General features: G+C 38.6%; 1 protein-coding gene across 6 annotated transcripts in view; it reads right to left on the bottom strand.

The window, feature by feature from the left end:
* HMCN1 (hemicentin 1) overlaps positions 1-23,697 on the bottom strand; it is a 291,595-nt gene that overhangs the window by 4,973 nt on the left and 262,925 nt on the right. For 5 of the 6 annotated variants that reach the window (XM_067535110.1, XM_067535111.1, XM_067535113.1 and 2 more), the window contains 14 exons: positions 23,395-23,565; positions 21,183-21,353; positions 19,955-20,104; positions 19,552-19,689; positions 19,104-19,225; positions 17,273-17,510; positions 14,407-14,469; positions 12,287-12,406; positions 11,975-12,109; positions 11,349-11,462; positions 10,838-10,963; positions 9,807-9,935; positions 5,077-5,427; positions 3,041-3,160 (listed from right to left, as the gene is read on the bottom strand). In XM_067535110.1, the coding sequence (XP_067391211.1) occupies positions 3,041-3,160; positions 5,077-5,427; positions 9,807-9,935; positions 10,838-10,963; positions 11,349-11,462; positions 11,975-12,109; positions 12,287-12,406; positions 14,407-14,469; positions 17,273-17,510; positions 19,104-19,225; positions 19,552-19,689; positions 19,955-20,104; positions 21,183-21,353; positions 23,395-23,565 (2,148 nt within the window). The remainder of the gene's footprint in view (positions 1-3,040; positions 3,161-5,076; positions 5,428-9,806; positions 9,936-10,837; positions 10,964-11,348; positions 11,463-11,974; positions 12,110-12,286; positions 12,407-14,406; positions 14,470-17,272; positions 17,511-19,103; positions 19,226-19,551; positions 19,690-19,954; positions 20,105-21,182; positions 21,354-23,394; positions 23,566-23,697) is intronic. The other variant, XM_067535114.1, reaches the window with a different exon arrangement.

The raw sequence follows: 23,697 nt of genomic DNA, 5'->3' as shown, positions 1-23,697 counted from the left end.
CTGAATCCAAATTCAGATTCAAAACTACAAAACCTCCTTACCTCAACTCTGGATAGATGAGATCCAGAGTTTTCTCTCTTTTTGCAGCCCTTGGGTATAAACCAAGTGCTTGATTTCTGTATATACTAAGACCACTTTACTTTGCCCCACAGTGTAAAGTGGAAGTGCAGAAGATCAAAATGACAAATGATTGGTGGGATTGGGTTTTGAGTGCACTTATATGTGACCTCCAAAGATGAAACTAAAATTAGGCTTCTGCCCTTTTTTCCTTCCAAAAGAAGGTTGAAAGGGTTTTATCCAAAAGGAAAAGAAAAATAGGGTTTTCTTTTTCCTCTTTGTTCTTTACAATAGAAATTCAAATCTTGTCTTCCCCTTGGATCATTCTGCTGACTGGAAAATCAGTGAAATGGACATCAAAAGAGTGAAAGCCGATGGAGATTTTTGTCAGGCTATTTGAAACTCTGCTTTTTGGTTTGGATTTTTAAATTCCTTTTAATTCTAATGTTAAAGATTCAACATCTCAAGCCCTTCACAGCATAAATCCTGAGACTTCCCTGACACTTCTGATATTTCTAAGCTAAAAAGAACCAGAAAAAAAACCCTCTTTCAGGTGGTCTTCATAGATCATATAATAACCCCTCCCACACACACACCTTTTTCACATGTTGTGAGTTCAGTTTTAGACTTGAAAGGAAGTTTGGAGGGTTGAAAGTGTGACATTATTACATCATCCCTTGTAGAGAACAGCAGTTGTTTTGTAACAAGTATTTCAGCCTCTTTAAACATGACAAACGCCTATTGGTGTATGTGTATATATATATATTTTAAAGTAAGGATTTGCTTGTGAAGAAATAATGGTTTAATACAGCTGTATTAAATCAGTATACATAAAACCAATTTAAAATGGAAAGGTTTTTTATTCCACCTGATTTTAATTTTTCTGATTCCTATTTTCTTCTTCCCAGAGTATAATTCCAAAATCTCAATAATATTTTCAAATAACCGATTAAAAATGGTTTTTGTTGCTAATGGTTTCCATTTGAAAATATAAAGTGTTTTTTAGTGTGAGGAACAGCATTTAATGCCTTATTGGGATGAAGAACTTATTGAGGTAACATTCTAATGCCAAATATTTTGGGGTTTAACATCCAGATGTGCCAGTCTGTATCCACAGATATATCTATATATCAGATGTCTATATATTTTCTAGTGATGGAGGGACCTCTGCAGCAGTTTGGATAAATATCCAAAAAGATCATATGCTTGTCTGAACCTCTTGAGTCTGAAGAGTAAGCTACAAATCTTGTAAAATAGGCTTATTTCTGGTAAACTCTGCATCCAGTCAGGCTGTTCTTCAACCATTTACAACCTTGCTTGAGGCACTTCTAGCTCTGCTTTCATCCAGAACAACTATGCCAGAAGCCAGAGTGGCTCATGTGGCTTGGTATATAAATATTAAAAATTGTGACACCCCGTGTAAGGCCTAAACTTATTTTAATCTATTAAAAATTGTTTAAATCAAATAGGAAATATAATATTAAGTAGTACATGTTTGCTGCCAAGGTTTAAAGAAAATTAAACCACTGAACTGATGGGGAGTCACTAGCTAAGCACCTTGAAGGGCTAAACCAGTTTTGACTGCAGTAGCATCTTCTACAGGTGCAATAGAATATTTTCTTGATTTCAGTTTATTCAGCTACTTCATTCAAAGTTAAGAAACGGATTGGGAGTTGAACAAGCAGGAAAGCTTGTTTTCCTCTTCCAATCTGAGTAAAAAAATTAGGTGTGAGAGGATATCTACTAGTTCCAAAATCTTGAAGGACATGGTGACCAGAAACAATCAGTTTAATTCACTAAGTACAGATAATACTTCCTTTGTTTAATGTATCACTTAGTTTTAAATGTAAAAACATGTTTTGATGAACTTTTTAAAATGCAATCAGCACATTTCAGGTAGGTCTATTTAATTAAAACTGCTTGAGCATTTTTAATTGAATTTGAATTTGCATTGAAACAGAGCTTCACACAAATCACAAGTAAAACAATCTAGTAAATAAGACCTCATTCACCAAAATAAAGAATCTGAATAAATGTATTTTAAGCTATAGAATTGCTTAAATAAATGTGTATAAACATCCTCATGGTTAACAAAAATAAGTATCACATTTAGGCTATATTTAGTTGCAATCAGTATGCTTTAATGATTTCCAACACATAAGAATCAGCTTTTCCTCAGGAAAATAACAAAAGGTCCAAAAGCAAAACAAGATTAAAATTGATTATTTAAATGAAGGTTTTTCATTTAATCAGAGATTTAAGTAGCTTTAATTTAAAACAATCCACCCTATTATGGCCTATATTGTTTCCTTGTTTAGGCAAAATTTTGAAATTAAAAATTGTGCTCGACAGGCAAAAATACAAATCAAACAGATGATATCAGTGGATACACTGAACTGAGGAGGAGACAAGTCCGCTGTGGCCTGGGTGTATAGCATGACATCTTGGTTTGTGATCTAGCTTTGCCATCCTCATAGTAATATGAAAAAGGTTTGTTTTTAGTTTTCAGCAAAATCTTACTTTATCTGAAGTGGTTTACCCAACCTAATGTGGCCCAAAAGAGAGTCTCTCCCCCTCTATGCTGTGTCTAAAGCACTGCTCTAAGTTGTTTTCTTTGTCTCTTCTCTCATGTTTAAAAATTTGTCCAATTCAGGGGTTATTTCCTGACATATGTAACTAGTCAATAAATTGAAGGTTACAAACAGATACGGATCCAAACTCACAGATCCTAACAGCTTCAACCTGGGATATACTGAAATTTGAAGTCATATCCAAATTTTATAAATGGGGATTTGGTTCAGCTCAGTATAAAGTCAAGTCTAAGAGCCCCTGAACTTTGGATGTTTGAAAGCTAGACCTGAGTTTTGGGGATTGAGTCGATATCTAGTTGCAGTTTCACATGTTTGTTGATAGTAAACAAATCAAAGTAATATTCCATCTATGTATTCTTTTCACACACAGATTTGAAGAGAGATTTACTTACCATGGCATGTTTTGCCATTGGACATAAGATGATAACCAGTTGGACAGACACACCGATAACTTCCTAGGGTGTTTCTACACTCATGCTGACAGGCGTCTTTGTTTTCACATTCATCAATATCTGGAAAAAAGCATGAAAATATAGATGTTCAAATACTCAAGCAGATTGATCTGGTTTATTTGCTAACCAGATCAAACTGGTCCGATCTGTGTATGCAGAAACTTCCACAGACAGCATCCTAATACAAAAACCTTTGAGTGATTAATCTCTGTCTGTATACAGTGCATTGTACTGAGATGCTTGGGGAGTTTCGGGATCTTGTTGTATTATGGTGTGATCATCTGGCAAGGCTGAGAAATCCTTTCCATTCAAAATACATGTATTCAGGTGCTCATAATCTCCTCATTATGGGCTGACATTTTCCCATGCCTGACCTCAATCCCTAGGTGATTTTGGTTTTGTTTTAAAAAATATGATTATTAAAATTTAACTTTTAGGAGATCCCTCACCGACAGAAGTTTTCTCAACATGAGTGTTATACATTCCAAAGGGAGAGGCCAGGTTGCTGGAAGAAGAAAATGGCGAGTGCCGTGGGGCAAATGGCCTACTACATGTGTTCTGTTGAAGGGCCCAAAGCCATTCAAACTCTCCCCAGAAAGTAGAGAGAGGACTGAGCCAGGGTATCCAGGAAAGGCACCAATTCAGCACATTGCCAGTGGAAGTTTTCCGTATGGGAGCTGCTATATCAATTTAAAGCTCTCCTCAGGCTGAATCCTTCCTCAGGTGCAACTGCCTCCCTCACAAGTTTCTGTCTCTCACTCTCTTTTTGAAAATTTAAATAAGTGTCTGCTCAAAAGTCATTCCACTCCCCCTCTTCCCCAATACAATTGTGCCTTTATTTATTGTTTGCTGGTCTGTTACAGGAACAAAACATGCACAAGAGAGGCCCGGGTGTGTATTCCAGTCCCCAGCCCTCTTCCTTCCCCATTGTCTAGGCTAGAGTGAAAGTGACCAGCAAACATGGGAGGATCTGGGTAGTGCTTTCCCACCACCAATAAAGATTGCCTTAAGGAAAAGCTCTCAAACTCTTAACTGCTAAAAATGAAGAGGTCAATCCCATTGCTCTAAAATAAATCAGTCAACAGCATGCGCTAAGGGATCTGGTCCTGTTCCCTTTGACTTCCATGGGAGCAGAATTAGGCTTGTAATAATAAACAACAATCCCGAAAACACCTAGTCCTTCTTCACTGGGCTTTACAGATGGTGAAACTAAACTGCAGATTGGGAAAGAGCTTGGTTTTCTAAGTTGCCGAATAGCTGCAGTTCCCATTGACCTGAGTGGAATCTGTAGTTGCTCAGCACATCTGAAAACCAAGCCATTTGTGACATGCCTAAGGTCATAGAGTGGGCCACTCACAAAAAAACCCCATATCTCCTTACTCTCACAATGCTGTCATTCTGGCTTCCCTACCTTTTGCAGAGCATCTTGTTTTGTCTGGATGTGCACAGTGGGTTGCTAAGGGTGCTATCACTCTTATATGTTTCACAAACCATGGTATTCATTTCAAACCGTTCTAAAGTGTAAATGTGACTAACCTCTGCCCATACCAATGAAGGCATTGTTTCCACAGTGCCACAGTCTAGAAATCATTATTCAGAACCTGCTCAGGCCAAATTTTCACTGAAATCAAGGGGGGTTTGAGATGAGCAAGGTGCTCAGGACTGGATGCATACTGTCTACTGTTTTTCAAAGGAAGACTACTAATACCCATCGAAGGGGAATACAGTAAGACATTATTAGTCTGAAAATATACAGTGAGTGGCATAAACTAAATATGAGTGGTATGTGTGGGGGAGAGGTTCTACAAAACTTTTACTAGCACTTATTGGGGAAAATATGCATAGCTAATTGAAAATACATCATGGCAATAAAAAAAGTATGGCACTCCACACCATCATGCACCCAAGCAAGCTAAGAGTCAGGCCAAGATGTGAAGCTACAACAAGAGAATTGGATAGATATGGCTGACATTTACCTATACATTTGTCATTTCGTGCCTCATAGCCTCCAGGGCAAGTTTCTCTAATTTTCCTTTTAGTCCTGGAGAGAGGTATTCTGCTGTTTCTATACTCTGAGTAGGAGCTGTAGAGATCTGAGGAGTGCCTGTAATACTGTTGAGGTTGATAGTTGTCTCTCACAGGGGAGAATTGAGCATAGTTATAGCTATTGTAATAGGCGCCATAAATTGGCAACCTCTCCAATCCAGCGCAAGATTTCCCATCACCTAATAAATGTTGTCCAGGTGGACAGATACACTTGAAGCTGCCAGGGGTGTTGGTGCATTGAAATGCACACGGTTTAGGCACTTGTTCACATTCATTAATGTCTGCTCATGTGATATGATCCAGAGCAACAAACCATGTGAAAAGGAGAAAAAAAATACACACACACACACATATATATACACACACAAAAACAAACAAACAAACAAAAAAAACCACCATCAGTATGTGGAATGAACTGAGGACATAAATGAGATCCTGAAGTCAGTAAAATATGCAGAGCCCAATGCCAAAGAAAAGGTGGTTATATAATTTTACCCATTACGAGTAATATATTTTACTTTTCCCATGAAACTGGTTAGGACGTGAGAATGGAATGTAATGTAATGAGACTGTAGTACTCAGTTTTTATCCTATGTGGACTAAAATCCCCTTGATGATTAACACACAATACATCTGAGGGTTAAGGTGGCTGTGAAATGGGGGGAGGCAGAGAAAATCTGCGTTTATTCCTTTCACTCCATGCTTGCAAGGGCTGAGTGATTCCTGTAGGGACTGAAGTTACCAGAAAGTCAAGTTTAAACCCCCAAACTTTCCAGAACTTTTCCAAACTGTTGGTAATTTCAGATTTATTTCTTAGAATCTTTCTGAATGCTCCATGAGCAGTATTAATAGGCTATGGGGGAAACTGTGTCCAGCTCTCCTTACCAGAAGAAGAAGGTAGTCTCACATGGAGCCTTGGGAGTAAGCAAAGGAAGAAGGAGACTTAAGTATTCTACCCTAAAAAGCATAAGAAAAAATCCGAGAGGCACTAGTATAGGTTGTGCATCCTTGATATTAACAGGGTAGTAATCACTATTTGTAGTAACAAGGGAAGATCAGATCCATTGTACATACTGTGATACTGAGGAAGGAAGAGATAAGTTATTGAGTTTTCTTGGCCGTAATGTTGAATTTTCATGCTAGGATGAGAGCTGATGGTTGACCCATCAAAAAGTTCAGAGGTTTAGTCCCATTTAAGTAAGAATCCAAGCTTTTAATTTGTGAATTTTCTCTGAATTATGCAAAGACTGCAGGTCTGCAGCGCCGAGCAATAATCTCACAATAAGCTCTCTGGGCATTGTTTGGACACTTCCACTTCTGGATGGAATCAACCATTTTGAATTTAGTACTTTTCATGTACCTAGATTCCAAGGCCAGAAGGGACCTGTGTGATCATCAAGTCTGACATCTCCTGTATAACGGAAGCCATAGAACTTCCCCAAAATAATTCCTAGAGCATATCTTTTACTAAAACATCCAATCTTGATTTAAAAATTGGCTGTAATGAAGAATCTGCTACGACCCTTTGTAAATTGTTCCAATGGTTAATTACCCTCACTGTTAAATTTTTTCACCTTATTTCTAGTCTGAACTTGTCTAGTTTAAACTTCCAGCTAGTGGATTGTGTTATACCTGTGTCTGCTAGACTAAAAAACCCATTATCAAATACTTGTTTAATTGGCAAGCTTGTAAAAAAAAATTCAGTTTGAGTCAGTGGAGGGCAAAATAAGATCCAAAATCCAGTCCTAGTCAAAACTTTACCATTTTTCTAAATTCCATTTTTGAGGGTTAATAGTTTACAGGAGCAAATGAAGTACAATAAAGGTCCTGATGCAGCAGTGTGCTGAGTTAAGTACATTCAGCTCATTGCAGGATCAGGCCCAAAGTTTGTTGTCCCTCTCTCTCTCTCTCGGAGACTAGAAGAAACATCTACATTCTTTAATGTGGCCATATGAGTTGTGATTCCGACACACAACAACTGAAATTTTCAATTAAATAATATTTGTGGTAGGCAGAGATCTTCTTGAGTGCAGGGGACTGGACTAGATGACCTATTGAGGTCTATTCCAGTCCTACACTTCCATTATTCTGTGAGAGGGTCTCTAATTTTTCAATAGTATTAAAATTAGGAACATTTTGGGGAACTTTCACTGACTTTCAATCAATATAAACATTAGGAATAATGGCTTAAAGGGACGGGGGAAGGAATGGACTGATGATTAATTTGATATGATAGAAATTAAAATACTTGAAGGATTGGGATTTGGATTTTTAACTACACTGCCTGGGGCCACAAAGCACACACACGGTAACAAATTTTCTAGGTGTCGTTAAAGTAATCTCAGAATGAGGGTGTAAAGTAGTTTGGGCAATGAAGAGTAAAATAAGACATTAAATATTTGCTGGATGACATCAGATCTTTTATAAGGAAGTCCTCAGCAACTGCTCTTTGTTCTTTAGTGTTGATATCAGTGGTGTGCCAAAGATACTATAAAGGGGCAAGATGCTAAAAAAGGAAAAGAATGTGATGGGGAAATGACTTTTATTTTAAAGACATATTTCTTTTTTTTTTTGTCCTAGGAAATATAGTATTAGCCATCTGTTAGAGATCAGCATGTAAGACTTCTGAATGAATAGAACTGAGTGAGATTAGGATAATTAGCCATAACAAACATCAAGACTTGACAGCTACACAAACTATGGAATAAACCAAACTCCATTAAATTTCTTCTATACCTCTTCATTATTTAAAGAAGGGTTTTTTAAAATTTATCAAACAAGTGTATTATAACTTTGATAAATTATTTTATGGAAATTAAAATTGCATGGGCTTTACAATCTTCAAACAAATTATTTTAAAAATAACATTAAATATTGCTAAAAGGTGTCATTTTGGTCCCTTTGAGAGATATAGCTCTTTACACTCTGAGACAGAAAACAAAGCAGTGATACTAGTCTTTTAAAAGGGACATGGTTAAGAACTTTGTAAAGAAATCTTGAAACACGATGTACTTAATTACCTTACATACAGCATTTTTACAATTTAGGTTTCAAGATTTATTACCTGCACAAAACAGTTTTTGGTCTGTAAAATAAGTGATATCCTTTGCAATGATTTACAGATGAGACATCTGTGAAGATATGTAAATGATTAAAACTAAAAGCCAGGTAAGAATTGCAGGCAGCCATTTTTATAGGAGCAGCACATGAGAGACAGTAGCAAATTTAAAATCACAAGCCACAGTTCTGCATTACACCACAGCCATGCTTAGAATGGAGGTGAGCACAGACCATATAGGAAACCAAAGCATTCCCTAGACAGTATCCCTTTGATTATGAATATCAGATGTAGACAAGAACATAAACAAACAAAAACCTCCACTATTTAAAAAACTAAAATATGTAGCCTCAGCTTTTAAATTTGGAAAGCAAAATGTTCCAATTAGTCCCTAAAATGCACTCTTTGCTTTTGGTATTAAAAAGAAACAGCTTTTCTGTTTCAAAAAGCTTATAGATTCTTTTTAAGTTTTCAGACCAGCTACTGAGTATATATAGCACCTGATCATCATCACACTTTTAATCATATATCTTACTATGGACAATGCCTGATATATGGTGGTAATTGAAATTCCCGTTAGAGTGCAGCTACATTTTCACAGTAGTTCCACTGATAAGATTTGGAACAGCTATGATGTTTTTAAATATCCCATATAAAATATGAATCCAACTGATCCTGTTACTATCCAGAGGTCTGTAGAAGTCCAGGAACTAATATCAGAGGAAATGTTTTTCATACATTTGAACTGACATTATAATAATATCCAATAAAATGTATTTATTATATCCTCTGCTCAAGATATTAAAACATTATGGAGAGAATTTTTTTACTTGGGGCTAGACTGTCCCTGGCCCTAAACATACATGGTGGAAGAGTCCATCTATGCAAGAAGGCTTTACCACAACTTGTGCCCTGTACACAACAGCCATATATAATCAGTGTCTGTAGTCCAGTGAATGCACGGACTTACTCTCTCCCTGGGCTATAAGCCACTCTAAAGGTAGAGGCAGGAAAGCAGCAGGGCAATATCTCCCCTCCCTCCATGCTGACCAGGAGACCTAGATGGGCACACAGTGGTAATGCACTGAATCATCCTAAGGGACTTTTTAAATGTGCACACTACTGCTTACAAAGTTCTGGGATAGACCATGCCTGTGAGGATGGGGCAGCTCCAAGCCTCTCTTTACATAGACCTAAATCTGATCCCAAGTGTGGAGCCTGCATGTACATTAACCACCTTTACTGGTAAAGAGACTAACTAAAGCAAACAAATTTGGACTTAAATCTGCCATTGTTTCCTAAAGTCACCCTAGAATACCTGCATATTGGAGCACACATGACATACACCCTCCACCACTGTTCCAAGACCCATAAAGTACTGTACTTTGTAACAATTAAATGCTTTAACAGAGTAACTGTCATTAGGATTTGTTGCAGCGTAGTTACTCAAACATTTAATTTTAACATAGGTGTTTCTGAGTGCCCTACAGCCTTCAAAAGGGATAATGTCCCTAGGTGTATTACAATACAGAGAGAGCAGCCAAAAGCAGTAATTGAGAACATGGAATGGTATTAATGTAGTCTGGTTTCCATTCAACATACCCACACAGGGTCTTCCAGCTCCCTGGGATCGATACCCTCGTGGACACACACAACGGTAGCTCCCCCGTGTATTCTCACAAATCTGGTTGTATCTGCACTGATGGGTACCATCTCTGCATTCATCAATATCTAAAAGGAACAGAGGCAATTAGTAATAGTCATATTTTTGTTAAGCTCTGGTTTTCTCTTTCTAAGCAGAGTTACATCAGGGATGAATTTGGATGATAATGGGGGACATAATACGTTTCTGATCTGTGACAATAAGATTGGACGTGAGTCTGCAATAATTCTGCGACAGATCTTGGTGGATCTGGATTATTACTTGAACTGGAGATGGACATAAGCAATCTTTCAGCTGAGTTGCTTTTACCTTCTCATAAATTTCTAGATGATGAAGATCATCACATTTTTAATCTAACCAAATCCAAAAAGTTGAGATGGAAATCTGCCTGCCCCTGGTGTGAGTGGGAGACTGGACAGGTCCCTTGCATTGTGTATGGTTAAAGGCAGCTCTAATAAGCAATAGGAACTTGTGATCTTTAGCCTGTACAAAACCCTTAAGAATACATTCAGGAAGAACAGGTACATTCTGTAGGATGTACCTTGCACAATATCCCGGCCTCCACATGCCTGAGTTCTCCATGACTGAGGGTGAAGGGGGAGGGGAGGGGAAATTCAAGTGCCTCACCACTGGGTTTTTTGTTTTGTTTTGTTTTTAATAGGAAAAAGGCTAGAGCAACATACACATCCTTCTACCATTTGTCCATATATGGTCAATGAAAGCCTGCCTTGCCACTTGTTACGTGTTCCTCACTTTAACATGAGTTCTCACCAAGAAGTCACAAATGGAATATGCATGCATGTCCTTGAGCTAAGGGAAGTCAGTGCTGCTGGGTGTGCAGCACCTTCAAAATATAGGCCACTTATTTAGATGGACTCAAGAGTATCTTTAGGAACCAATTTTTTGGAAAATATTAGCCCAGGCCCTTTGTTTTACTATCTTTATATGGTAAATAAATCCATATACCCACCAATGCATGTTCCGTTTTCTCCTTTGTTCATTCCACTTGGACACAGATCAATGCACTTATAACCACCACGTGTGTTCTTGCAATGCTGGTCTGGTCTGCATACGTTCTGCCGGCATTCATTTATATCTTAATAATAAAAAGTTAGATAATTTAAATTGCTAACTGATTTTCTTATGCTCTGTTCCCAAGGACCCAGGCCACTCCAATTTAATGATACTTGGAAAATACCTTTGAAAATGTGTATCCCCAGGCTGTATGTGTATCAAGCACATGTGACAGCCTCCCGTTCACTCTGCCCATTAATCCATTTCCACTGAGTCTACTTCCGTTTTACAAGCCCTCTCAAAACATGTTAAAGCTTGCTTCCCGTGATTTGGAAAGGGATCCGACATAGCAGGGCATTCATTGTTTTTGCGTGTACCATGAATCTTCTATAGGGAATTGCATATGAATCATGTTAACATGTTACCTTCCCCTTACTATTCCCCTGACTCTATAGTTCATTTCATACCCATGCATTTTCTGCCTTTTAGCTGATATCCTGGGTCACAGCCACAGTGGAAACTTCCTATGGTATTGAAGCAGCGCTGATGACAGGAGTTGGACTCATGGCATTCATTAACATCTGTTGAATAATACAAAGCCTTAAATGTTATACCTGTGGATTTTCCAACAAATTGTGCTTTGGTATTTTTCACATTGAAGGTTCTGCTTTCATCTAAGTTCTTATCCTTCTCTTTTTCACATATTGCCCTCCATGAGTAGTCAGGCAAGTGATTATGTTGTATGAGAAAGAACTGCATAGTGACATAGGAATTAAAATTTCTGATATAGGCACTGGAAAGTATGCTTACCTCACTACATAACAAAGGAAAATACATACTGGGCTCAGCAACAAGAATGTTATTTTGTTCTAAGGTAGGCTTTTTCCTTTAAGAAGATGTAGAGAGCAAAATCTCACCGATGAAGTGTCACTTACCAGAATGATCCAAGAACACCTCTCTATAGGTGTGTATCAGGAATCAGTAGGAAGCTTATTCCCAGTGAGCCGAGACATTCTTGGGAAAGTTACTTACAAATATGGCTTAAATTAAAGCAGTGTCAGTTCATTAGAACTAAGGTCAGAGGTCTCCACACCTTGACAGCTCAATCCATCAGATGTTCTTCTAAAGCCAATTCCACACCTAACCACACAGCGATATGAGCCAATGATATTCTCACATTCCTGACCAGCTTGGCAGGCATGTCCCCCCAATGCACATTCGTCAATATCTACAATAAAGTGCAAACAATAAGCATTTGTTCAGTAAATGAAAATATTTTGCACATTAGAAAATAATAAACCATTATGGTATAATGTATGAGTGCCACCAATAAATTTTATGTTCTTAGGCTAGTGGCAAAAAGTCTTGTATCTAGTCTGTGCATGTCATTTGAAGTCTGACTTACCCTGACATGTTCTTCCATCTGCCGATATAGTAAGGCCTCTAGGACAGGAGCAGTAATAGGTTCCTATAGCATTATGACATGCATGAGAACAAGGATTTCGCACTGCACATTCATTTTCATCTATAAAATAAAAGTGAGCCATTTTACAAGAACCTGCCATGGGATGCATGTGTGTCTTACTGATAGCACTGGACAAGACTATGCCTGGCCTGTCCATGGGTTCACAGAGCATACAAAGTGTTTTCTTCCTCTTTATGCCTTCCATGCAATGGCCAGGGACAGCAAGCAGTCTCCATGCTCACCAGTAGTGTTCTACTAGGAGTATAATCTCTTCTAGGATACCTCTGCATTGCTTCCAAATCAGGGCAGCAAACTAATCACATAAGGCCCGGTTCTTCCTTATGTTGCATCTGTTTGACGTTAGTGAAAGTCCATTTAATTCAGTAAAGCTACACTGGAGTAACTGCCGCAGAGAGGCAGATCCACTGTGTTTTTTAGGAAGTCAGTCAAGACAGTTAACAAGGTTGGAATTGATCTGTGCAGCAGAAAATAACAGCCATACAAAGTTTCAGTTCAAATCACGTTTCTTAAAGGTCTCTGTATTTCTTTGGTGTTCTTTGCCTGACCAACCTGATTGCCTTCTATGAAGAGGTGACTGGCTCTGTGGATATGGGAAAAGCGGTGGACATGATATATCTTGACTTTAGCAAAGCTTTTGATACAGTCTCCCACAGTATTCTTCTCAGCAAGTTAAAGAAGTATGGGTTGGATGAATGGACTATAAAGTGGATAGAGAGCTGGGTAGATTATTGGGTTAAATGGGTAGTGATCAATGGCTCCATGTCTAGCTGGCAGCTGGTCACAAGCGGAGTGCCCCAGGGGTTGGTCTTGGGGCTGGTTTTGTTCAACATCTTCATTAATGGTCTGGAGGATGGGGTAGATTGCACCCTCAGCAAGTTTGCAGATTACACTAAACTAGGGGGAGTGGTAGATACTCTGGAAGGTAGAGATAGGATACAGAGTGACCTAGACAAATTAGAGAATTGGGTCAGAAGAAATCTGATGAGGTTCAACAAGGACAAGTGCAGAGTCCTCCACTTAAGATGGAAGAATCCCATGCACAACTATAGACTGGGAACTGACGAGCTAAGCAGCAGTTCTGCAGAAAAGGACCTGGGGATTACAGTGGATAAGAAGCTGGATATGAGACAACAGTGTGCCCTGGTTGCCAAGAAGGCTAATAGCATATTGGGCTGCATTAGTAGGAGCATTGCCAGCAGATCGAGGGAAGTGATTATTACCCTCTATTCAACATTGGTGAGGCCGAATTTGGAGTATTGTGTCCTGTTTTGGGTCCCCCACTACAAAAAGGATGTGGACAAACTGGAGAGAGTCTAGCGGAGGGCAACAAAAATGATTAGGGGGCTGGAGCACAAGACTTATGAGGAGAGGCTGAGGGAATTAGGTTTGTTTAGTCTGCAGAAGAGAAGAATGAGGGGGGATTTGATAGCAGCCTTTAACTACCTGAAAGGGGGTTCCAGGAAGGATGGGGCTAGGCTGTTCTCAATGGTAGTAGATGACAGAACAAGGAGCAATGGTCTCAAGTTGCAGTGGGGAAGGTCTAGGTTGGATATTAGAAAAATGTTTTTCACTAGGAGGGTGGTGAAGCACTGGAATGGGTTACCTAGGGAGGTGCTGGAATCTCCATCTTTAGAGATTTTTAAGCTGTGACTTGACAAAGCCCTGGCTGGGATGAGTTAGCTGAGGTTAGTCCTGCTTTGAGCAGGGGGTTGGATTAGATGACCTCCTGAGGTCCCTTCCAACTCTAATATTCTATGATTCTATGAAATCTTCAGTGGAATCTGAAGGGATGAAAAGTATGTGTGTATGGTAGATCTTTGCTGTTTAAGTTAAGGTTCTATTTTTAAGGGACAGTTTCACTTACAAAGATAGGGTCTGATCTTGTAGTCCATTTGGGGTTCTGCTTCAGATCTATAGGACTGGACAATTCAATTTTAAAAGTGATTTGTGCTCTGTATGTACCACATTCCATAACACTCTGTACAAAAGCAAACTCGTGGGCAATATATTTGATTATATTTTTGTTTTCATTTCCTTACCTGAACAGTAGGGTCCAGTAGAGTCCAGACCAAATCCAGTAGGACACTGATTGCTACGGTCTCCTGTGGGGTAAACAAAGCCAATCATTACTGGCAGATGAAAAAATATGACCATCTCATGGCTTTGAGAAAGCCCTTGAAGAACAAATATTGCAGCCTTGCTATTGGTAATGTCAATCAGTAGAAAAGTCTACACTTAGGAACTATATATAAAACCTTTTTAATCCAGGGAGTTGGTGTCCTTCCTCAAAAACAGAAAACCTATACTTTGTTATGTATTTATTTACTGCAAAGACAAAAGTCAAATAAAATATTTTTCAGGGTGACTGCAGGAGGTACCCTGCTAGTATGTCGAGCAGTGTTCCTACATCGAGTTGTTTTTATTAACAGAAGCCATTTAGTGTCATTCTAGTAGGAAGAGGAAAAAGAATCAGGCCATCATGAAGTATGGAAATTCACTCTAGAAAAGCCTTAGTGCATGTTTCTGCTCTGTAAGATGTACACATAGCTGTGCAGAGAGCTCCATATCAGGTCCTGGACATTCTTTAAAGTGCAGTTCTGTTTTGAAAAGTGTTTCTGTAAAAATGGCATTGTGAGACTCCACTGTATTCACTGATTTCCCATAATAAGCTGTTCAGGGAAGGCATGATTTGTAGACAATAGGATTGCCCGGGTTTATCTGTGGGCATAACTTGGTCCGCAGACATTCTATTACAGGCAGTAGTGCGTGAGGCGGAAAGAACCCAGTCTGACATTCAAATCCTAGAGTTAGTTGGGGGCTGGCAGTTAGGAAAAAACATCTTACTTGGCAAATAAAACAACCATGATCTGAAAAAATAGTGAGACGGTTAAAATAAATCCGCCCCTCCCAAGCTTTCTCCCCAGCAATGACATTTTTACAAAGTCAATTTTTAGGATAAAACTACACTTAAAAATCCCACTGTGTAATAGACCTAAGTGGAACTTGCAAAGTGCACAGTCCACTTACAGTGAGTGAATTTAACCCTTTGTATTTGCAGCACTGTTGCTAAAATTAGCTTTTGTTTCCTTATTTTTGTTTTTAAGTATGGGTTTTTAGTCTTTCAGTTGAACATTTAGGATAACATAGCAATAGCCCATTATGTCACGCCGTCCCTTTCTGGGCCCCAGTCATCATTGCCCTGCACTTTGTGTAGTCATTTGCATCAGTGCTATGTCGGTATACCATGCTACGTGTTCAGGATGGAAATATTTTATACTCACTTTCCAGTGATGTAAATGATTATACAAGGCAATAGGCCACTTTCTCTCTCTCTCTCATTCACTCTTGTATTATATTATATGTTTTGTGTGGTTTCTCATATTACTATCACCAGCATTTATCATGCATCTTTTACTAGGTGGCCTGCACTCTGCCTATACCCGTGGTTCTTAAACTTATTTGATCATGTTCCCCTTTTTTTTGTGTCTGTAGTAGTTTATGCTCTCCCTGCCACATAGGTACATATACCAATAAAAAACAACTCTCACTAAATATCTAAATATTAAAAATAATTAGGCATTCATTCAAACAGAGCCATTTAAGTAAATAGTTATGTAAATTTTAAGTGAAATATTGTTTACTTGCATCACCCTGTTGTTATTAGTTTGATGGCTGTGCCTGTTTTCTGGAGCAGAGCAATTCCATCACTTGAGTTGTTTGGGTTTTTTTCTGTTGCACTAATGAGCCAATGATCCATTGTAACAAGATCAAAAGCAATACTGCGATTGTGGTTGATGCTTACAATTAAATGTGCACACTGCATTGTAGTAAATGGATTTATGTACAAATGGCAATGCTATGCAGGCTTAACAGAAATCTGTCAAAATGCACAGCGCCATGGAGAGTCAAATGCATAGCGCCATCTGAGGACCAGATACGTCTGGAGGAGTCAACTTTGCTAATTCTTTATAGCTGTGGGTAAAATGTGCGCAGTAAGTTTCTCCCTCTCTCCTCCCCCCACACTAAAGCTCCTCACAACCCAGAGTACACTCTGTACTACCCAAATTAACATGCTGCTAGAAAATGTTTCTTCCTGCTCTTAATCACATTGGCTTGAAGCAGAGAGTGGGCTATAGTCAGCACTGAGCAGTACAGGTTGAAAGCTGAATATATCATGATCCACCAAGACTACAAACATGACTGTTCTCCAGCTTTACGAGCCATTGTTGTATCAGATATTAAAAATGCAGGTAATCCCAAACAAGAGCCAATAAAGCCTATATATACTGCACCACCTAATTTATGTTTTCTGGACATTCCGATATTTTACAGAAAAAAATTTTTAGGAATGATTTAGAGGGTCTTAACCATTTTAAGTATTTTTTATATTCTGTCATCTGTACAGCCATGTCTTATTAACATCATGATTCCAATTGTACAGGCCTGGGTGTGAGAGGAAAATGTGTAATTAATATGTAGTAGATACCTAAGAGGAGACAGTGTAAATTTTGTGAAGAAATTTCCCATTTGGAAAAATAAGCAAACTTTTCTCTTCATCTTTAAAGATGGCAGTTTAAAGCTCTTCAGAGGTCTGAGATGTTCTAAGTAGTTCCTTCAAAAAAGTGATGGGGGTGGGAGGGAGTGCAGAGGTGGGAATCAGAGGTGTAAAATAAATACAATTTATAACATAGGTATCTGATAAATTGAAAGTGCCATCAACATGACATATGTGGTATCTATAGCTGCACCAAAATAATCCCTCCTCTTCCAAGATCATAATAGTCTTTTGGGAATATTCTGTTCTCCTAGTATTCTTCATTTATATTATCATTTTATTTTGAAGTCAGCCTTACTCTAAGTTGGATACATTTTCCATTTTTTTATTAATAAAGAGTCAAACAATACCTTTTGTAATGGAAGCATAAATTCTAAAAGCTAGAGTTTCTTCTAGGGGGTTGTAGTCTGTTGCAATAGAGGAAGCCCGGAGTGTTTCCAGCAGGAATGGCATTCTTCCTCGAGTGTGATCATAGGTAATAGTGTGGTTCCATGTATATGGTACGCTAACTCCATCTATGGTGAAGAGCCGTGTAGAGTAGGCATACAGTTGCCCAGGGCCTGTCTGAATATAGTCTTCTGTGTAATCCTGGAATACACATCACATATCAAGATCTAGGCACCAGTAACTGGTTTCTTTGGCTCAGATGGTATACTGCAAAAGAGATCTTTTGTTTTTAAATAGCATGAGATATATCTAGGGAAAGGTGCTTTTTAAAAGCTGAACAAACTATACTACAAGTGACATATCTACTTAGCTCCAGTTACTGTAACTATTGAATTTTAATGACACCCATTGTATTTCCCTATTTTCAGTAAGGGAAATAACGATACCACAGTCTAGTAGCAATTGGTGGATTCTGATTTTAATAATGGTGATTATATGACCACATTTCCAAAGCACCCTCCACCCCTCCTCACACACATTCCCTGACAACCATAAAAGGTCCTGATATGTTTGATAACAGGATCTCTTATGGTCTGAAGTGCTAGTAGCAATCACACAGTATTTAATACTCTAAGAAGTTTACTGGAAATGACAAGCTAACTAGAGAGTTTACTGCAGAAGTATTACACCACATTAAGGAACATTGCAGTGTACCAAAATGTCAAAAAATCTACACCTCCTTATTTACTATACCAAATATTTATATAATAGGATTGGTTACCCATCAACAAGCATATGCAGACATCACATTTATAAATTTAAAAAAACGGAAAACATTCTTTCAGGGTAAAACCAGTTATGAAATCCATGGTACCCTAATTAAATCCTCAATCTCTACTGTTAAACCAAGCCAAAAATCTTTCATGGCTTGACCAAACAGTTAAGATTTAAAAACTTAAATTGTGACTTTAATGGAATAATGGAGTAAAAGGGTTTAGTGGAATGTTCTGCCAAGAATCATGAATAGTTTAACTCGTGGAGAAAATGGTGAGAGTGACTCAGTAAATCAGACCTCTTTGAACAGGATAAAACTAACAGACAAGGCAGTGAGATTATAACCTCTTGCTCCAACCCTGCCAGACAAACCAGCCTCTATCTGATCATTTTGGAAAAAATGTATGGGAAAGTCATCACATTTAGAAAAAGTTGATTCTGTAAGAGAAGTGAGGCAAGTCAGACTAATTAGGCTGCTCACCATTATGGACAACTCCATGGGACAAGACTTTAATGCTACATTATAAGAATGCATAAAATCTCAATGATGTAATCTATCTGACAGTATTTTTTCTGAAACCAGACCTTGCAGATGACCTGTGACAGAGACCTTTGAGGACAATGTGAAGATAGGGAATGCCTAGATGCCGCCTGGCAGTGTTTGTGGCTAACAAGTTGTGAATAATACTCTACAAAATGTTTGCCAGACCTATGTGAAATGGAGAACTAACATCACCCTTAGAAAGGTCTAGAACCTAGCTTGGCCCATCAGCCTCTTGGGGGAGAACATCAAAACAGGCCATCTACCAGACAGCAGTAAATCCTCACCTCATCTTGAAGGAGGGGGTGATCTGATCATGATCAAAAACTTACCTTCACATGTCCAAGGCAATCTCAAAAAGTCAGAATACTGTAACATAGCTTGTGGTGCTGTTGATGGACATATCAAAATACATCAGATAAGAAAAACATAAAACTGAAGCAAGAGTGCAGTGATGTCATTTTTGCTAGCAATTTTACCTTCACGTTAACATCAGCTGAGGACTGTAGCTGCAGAACATAACCACTCACTACAACATCCAGCAATAAAGCACCATCTGAATCCAAACCACGGGCAATATGAGTCATCCGCAAAATCTCTCCTGTGAATTTTAATACACATTGATTTGTAACCTATCAGGATTTGTGATTGGTGATTTGTGTTAACTGCATAGTATCTGACTTAGGTCCATGTTGAACCATGTTAATTTATGTTAACATGTCATTCATGTGTAGAAACACTACTTTTCCCTATATTAGTCCTTAGATTAAAACTAGGAAAAGCTAGGCTATAAAATCTCATATTCAGTTAGTTATCCAGAGCACGCTGCTGTGAACACACTAAAAACTGAACTATGGCAAATGGTATTTATTAAGCTATGCAACCTTGTCACATACAAACAGAGATTGTGTCCCATTGTTAACTAACCAGTTGCAAACTCCACTTGAGTCTCTCTCTTGAAGACTGCATTTGTGAGAGTAAATCCATTCACTGCTTCTCCAATTTCCTTTGCAGTTGCCCAATAAATAGGATTCAGAATGGAAACTAGCTTCCTCATTGCTGTACCTAAAGAGAAATAACACTTAAAAAAAAAAAAAACGGTCCCTTGTATGCTCCTCCTTTCTTTTGATCTAAAGAGAATGTAAACACATTAGAAGAACAGTTTGAAGACCACTACCTCATTCATGCCCATGAAGAATTGAAGCCAATTCCTTAAAATCTTGGATGGTGTCTTAATGAAATTAAATGAAACTGAAAATTGACAAACCTAAGCAAGATTCTTAAGTGCCATCTTTGTTTACTTATAACTCAAGGAAGCAAACTGACTTACCAAGACTCCGAGGGACATTTGTAATCTTTGCTTGTATTATTCTGGAGTCAGAGTCAGGACTATCTGTTACTGTGGAATTCAGAAAAGCAATTCCAAATTCAACATCATTAATATTTCCAATAACACTTCCTCTGGCACGTGGAGGCCCACCTATTGGGGGAAGTGGAAAAATACCGCATCTGTGAAAACGCTATTTTGAAAGAAAAATATTCAAGAGCAGTATTGAATGCACTGAGATAACACGAAGTTCTCTATGTAAAGGTGGACTTATATGATTAAACATTCCATAAAATATAATAGTAATAATCGTAGCACCTCATATCCATAAGGGTACCAGAACCCTTTATAAACACAAGCTGATGTATAAACTATGACAGAAGGCTCACTTTATAGACCACTGAAATGCAGCCACTTCCGGGTGAAAAGTAATAATTGTTTGACAACACAAACTGGTGCTACACAACAGTTATGACAGGTGAAAAAGTATAACTTATCCATCTGAAACTACTGGGGAACTCAAGCAGGCAGAATGTAATTATTTGGCCAGCACACTGGAGTGTATTAGTCATACCAGATGTCAAGCAAGACTTCTGTGTGTTCCCACTCTGTTTTACAAAACAACTGAAAAAACAGAATGTATTGGCAAAGAGACACACATTTTCTAACTTTTTTTAAAAAAGTATTAATATTATTAAATATCACATTCCACTTTTATAGCACCCCTCTTTTGAGGATGCATGAGTGATTTGCCTATATCACGTTTACTTTCACAATATCATACATCGGTAACAGTGGTTCTAAATCTTTTCACTATTGTGCACTATTTTTTAAGCTAGAGATAAGAGCTAGTTGAATTAACCATTGCAAATGTATCTCCATTTGCTATTTATGAAACATTTGGAAACTAACCTGCATTTCTGCAAATGTATTTATTTCTTAATGCTTAGGTGAACAATTTTCAGTTTTTTTACCCTGTTCAGTGTGACTATTCTGTATTCAGTTTTCATGTTATATGACTTGTTGCCTTAGTTACATGGTATTTTTTTCAGCAATACAATCAAGGAGCAGAAACTTTTTAAACACTTCCAGTGAAAGGTTACCTATTCTGCATGAATGCTATGACATGTTTGGAGAAAGGATACGCTGAATGGACAGGTTTACTCATTATTATTTATAAGTCTTCCTTTGGTGCATTTGCATTTGGTGTGCAGTCTCTGGAATAACATACCTGGACATGCTTGGATGTTACACCTGGAAAGCTGTGAAAAGTCTCCTGGGCAAGGACGTCCACCATTTGAGGGGGCTGGATTAGTGCACAGCCGTATTCGGGTCTGCTCCCCTCCTCCACAAGAAGCAGAGCATCTGCTCCAAGCTTGCCATGTTCCCCAGTTTCCATCCACTATAAACAAGAATAGAACGGTGAAACAAGTGGCTTTTTATAGCAGGTGTTTCAGATTATATACAGAACAGTGAATTACACTTCAAATTTAAGTCCATGTTGATAAAACTGATATCTTTACAAATATCCAAACAGCTACAAGGATGGCATACCATTTTCAGTGGTAATTTCTGTAGGCAGGGATGCTGCCCAAAAATGCAATTACCTTTTAAATTGTTCATGCCCATTTATCAGCCTTACTCAAAAGGAAGACCTTTCAGGGAATGTTTCCAGTGCAATGGATGAGGTAACTTGGAGATATGTGATTTAGGCTTGGTCTACACTTACCTTGGCGATTCGGCAGCAGTCGATGGGAGTGACGCAAAGTACACAAAGAACTTGTGTAACTCCCATTGACTTCTGTGCTTCTCTTCTGCGTGCTGTCTTCACTGCACTGCGCCGATGGAAACTGTGTTCCCGTGCTACACAGTGCTACACCACTTGTGGGGGTGGTTTAACTGCGTCGATTTCTGGATCAACTGAGTGGGTCTTAACTGACCGCTCAGTCGATCCAGATAAGTCGATCTGACGGTAGGCAGCGACTTTGCCACTGTCAGTGTAGACATAGCCTAGGTCCCCATGCTTCATACTGCTAATGTACTTCTTCAAGGCTAACCAAGGAAATTATTTGCATTATATGGGGCAGTTTCTGCCCCCACCTCTATGAGCAAAGAGTCCCCCTGCCAGGGGAATACACCGTGGCACTACTGTGCAAAGCCGGGCAGAGGCTGGATTTGGGAGGTCCCCTAGGCAGCAGTGCAGACAGATGGCAGCCAGAGGATCTACTACTACCTTGGCTCTCCCAACACGGACCAAGAGAATGCTGGAGAAATGCACTGCTCCCAGCCTCCATTTGCAGGCTGAGCACTGAATCCATGGATTTGGCTCTATAACAATAGCAGGCTGTTAACAAGACAGAGGTGAAACACTCAGAATCCGATTAAGTCGCATTCAAAATTGGCTGTTACATAGTAACTAAATGCTATTGTCACCTGATAGCTGTTTGGTCATCTTGTATAAAAATTGCTAGTGGTCCCAGACCTGATCTAGTGAGCAGGTAACCACATTCAAAACCTACTGTCATCCTTGCTGGCAGTCTCACTAGAGAGACCAAATATTCCACTGGGGCTTGGAGACTGAACTACCCTCTTACTCCTAGAAGAGGTCAGGAATGAAGCACATTGACAGAAGATCACTGAAGGGGAATAATAAACAAAAGTGGATCTTCAGCCTATAGGGCCAAGAACTGGCATTTCTCACAAGTGCTGACGTTCACATGGACAAAAGAGATCATTATAACAAATTAAACTAAAACAATACCAGATGGGTACTACACAGAAAGAAAAATATTTTAATTAGCAATAAAATCCCCTGCATATTTTTAGTTTTGTTGCTAATCATGGCACAATTGAATACAATCCATTTCTCAACTACTATTTTAAATGGTCTAAGCTAAGATACCCCCCATGGACTTGATAACAGGTTTCAAATCACAGGGCTTAACTCAATGGGGTTGTGGAGGGTGTAAAAGTGATTAAATAGGAGCAGTAAGCCATATAAGGCTGATTGGTAAAAAGACACATGCTTTATCTGTCCAAGCAGCCAAGAGAAAGTAACTAGATTTGGATTAGGTTTTATTAGATGTGCTGACTTTGCTCCTGGAATGCTTCATGAAGGTTAACGGTGTCCTCTGTAAAATGCAACTGGTGTGAGAATTAAGAATAGCTGGGGGTATGAAGGATTTCATTTTCACAGGCTATTTGTCTTTTGATCATTATATCTCATGTTTATATAAAATATAATCCCTGAAAGGGGGTGTCAGTTTAGTGTGACAGACAATTGCTTTTTTTTTTTTTTTTTTTTTAAATAAGAACCCAGTAAGACTAGATTGGACATAATTGCAGAACTTTTTACTGTCCTGCTTGCACAGTATATGCATCTTGGTCTCTGAAGCACTTTAGAGGAGATTTATTTATTGCCTTCTGTTACCCTATAAACTCACCAGGGCATAATTCATTGTTACATCTCTGTATCTGCGTGTCAGCCCCTGCACATGCTCTTCCGCCATTGACAGGACGAGGGTTGTCACAGGTCCGATATCTCCTCATCTGGCCTCCATTGCATGTTCGGCTGCAAGCTCCCCAACTACTCCATGGACCCCAGTTGCCATGAACTGGAAATTTAAGAAAAATATCTTTATCTACACTCTGCTTAACAGCAGCAGATATGGAATCGATGTGTTTTTTCTAAAGAGAAATTTTCCACACAATTCCCTGTTTATCATTCTTTTAGCTAAAAATTTGAA

Source organism: Emydura macquarii, unplaced genomic scaffold (assembly GCF_026122565.2).
Source record: "Emydura macquarii macquarii isolate MOO-44397 ecotype Brisbane River unplaced genomic scaffold, CSIRO-AGI_Emac_v2 contig_3477, whole genome shotgun sequence".
Lineage (NCBI taxonomy): Eukaryota > Metazoa > Chordata > Testudines > Chelidae > Emydura > Emydura macquarii.
This window is presented reverse-complemented; position numbering and strand designations above follow the sequence as displayed.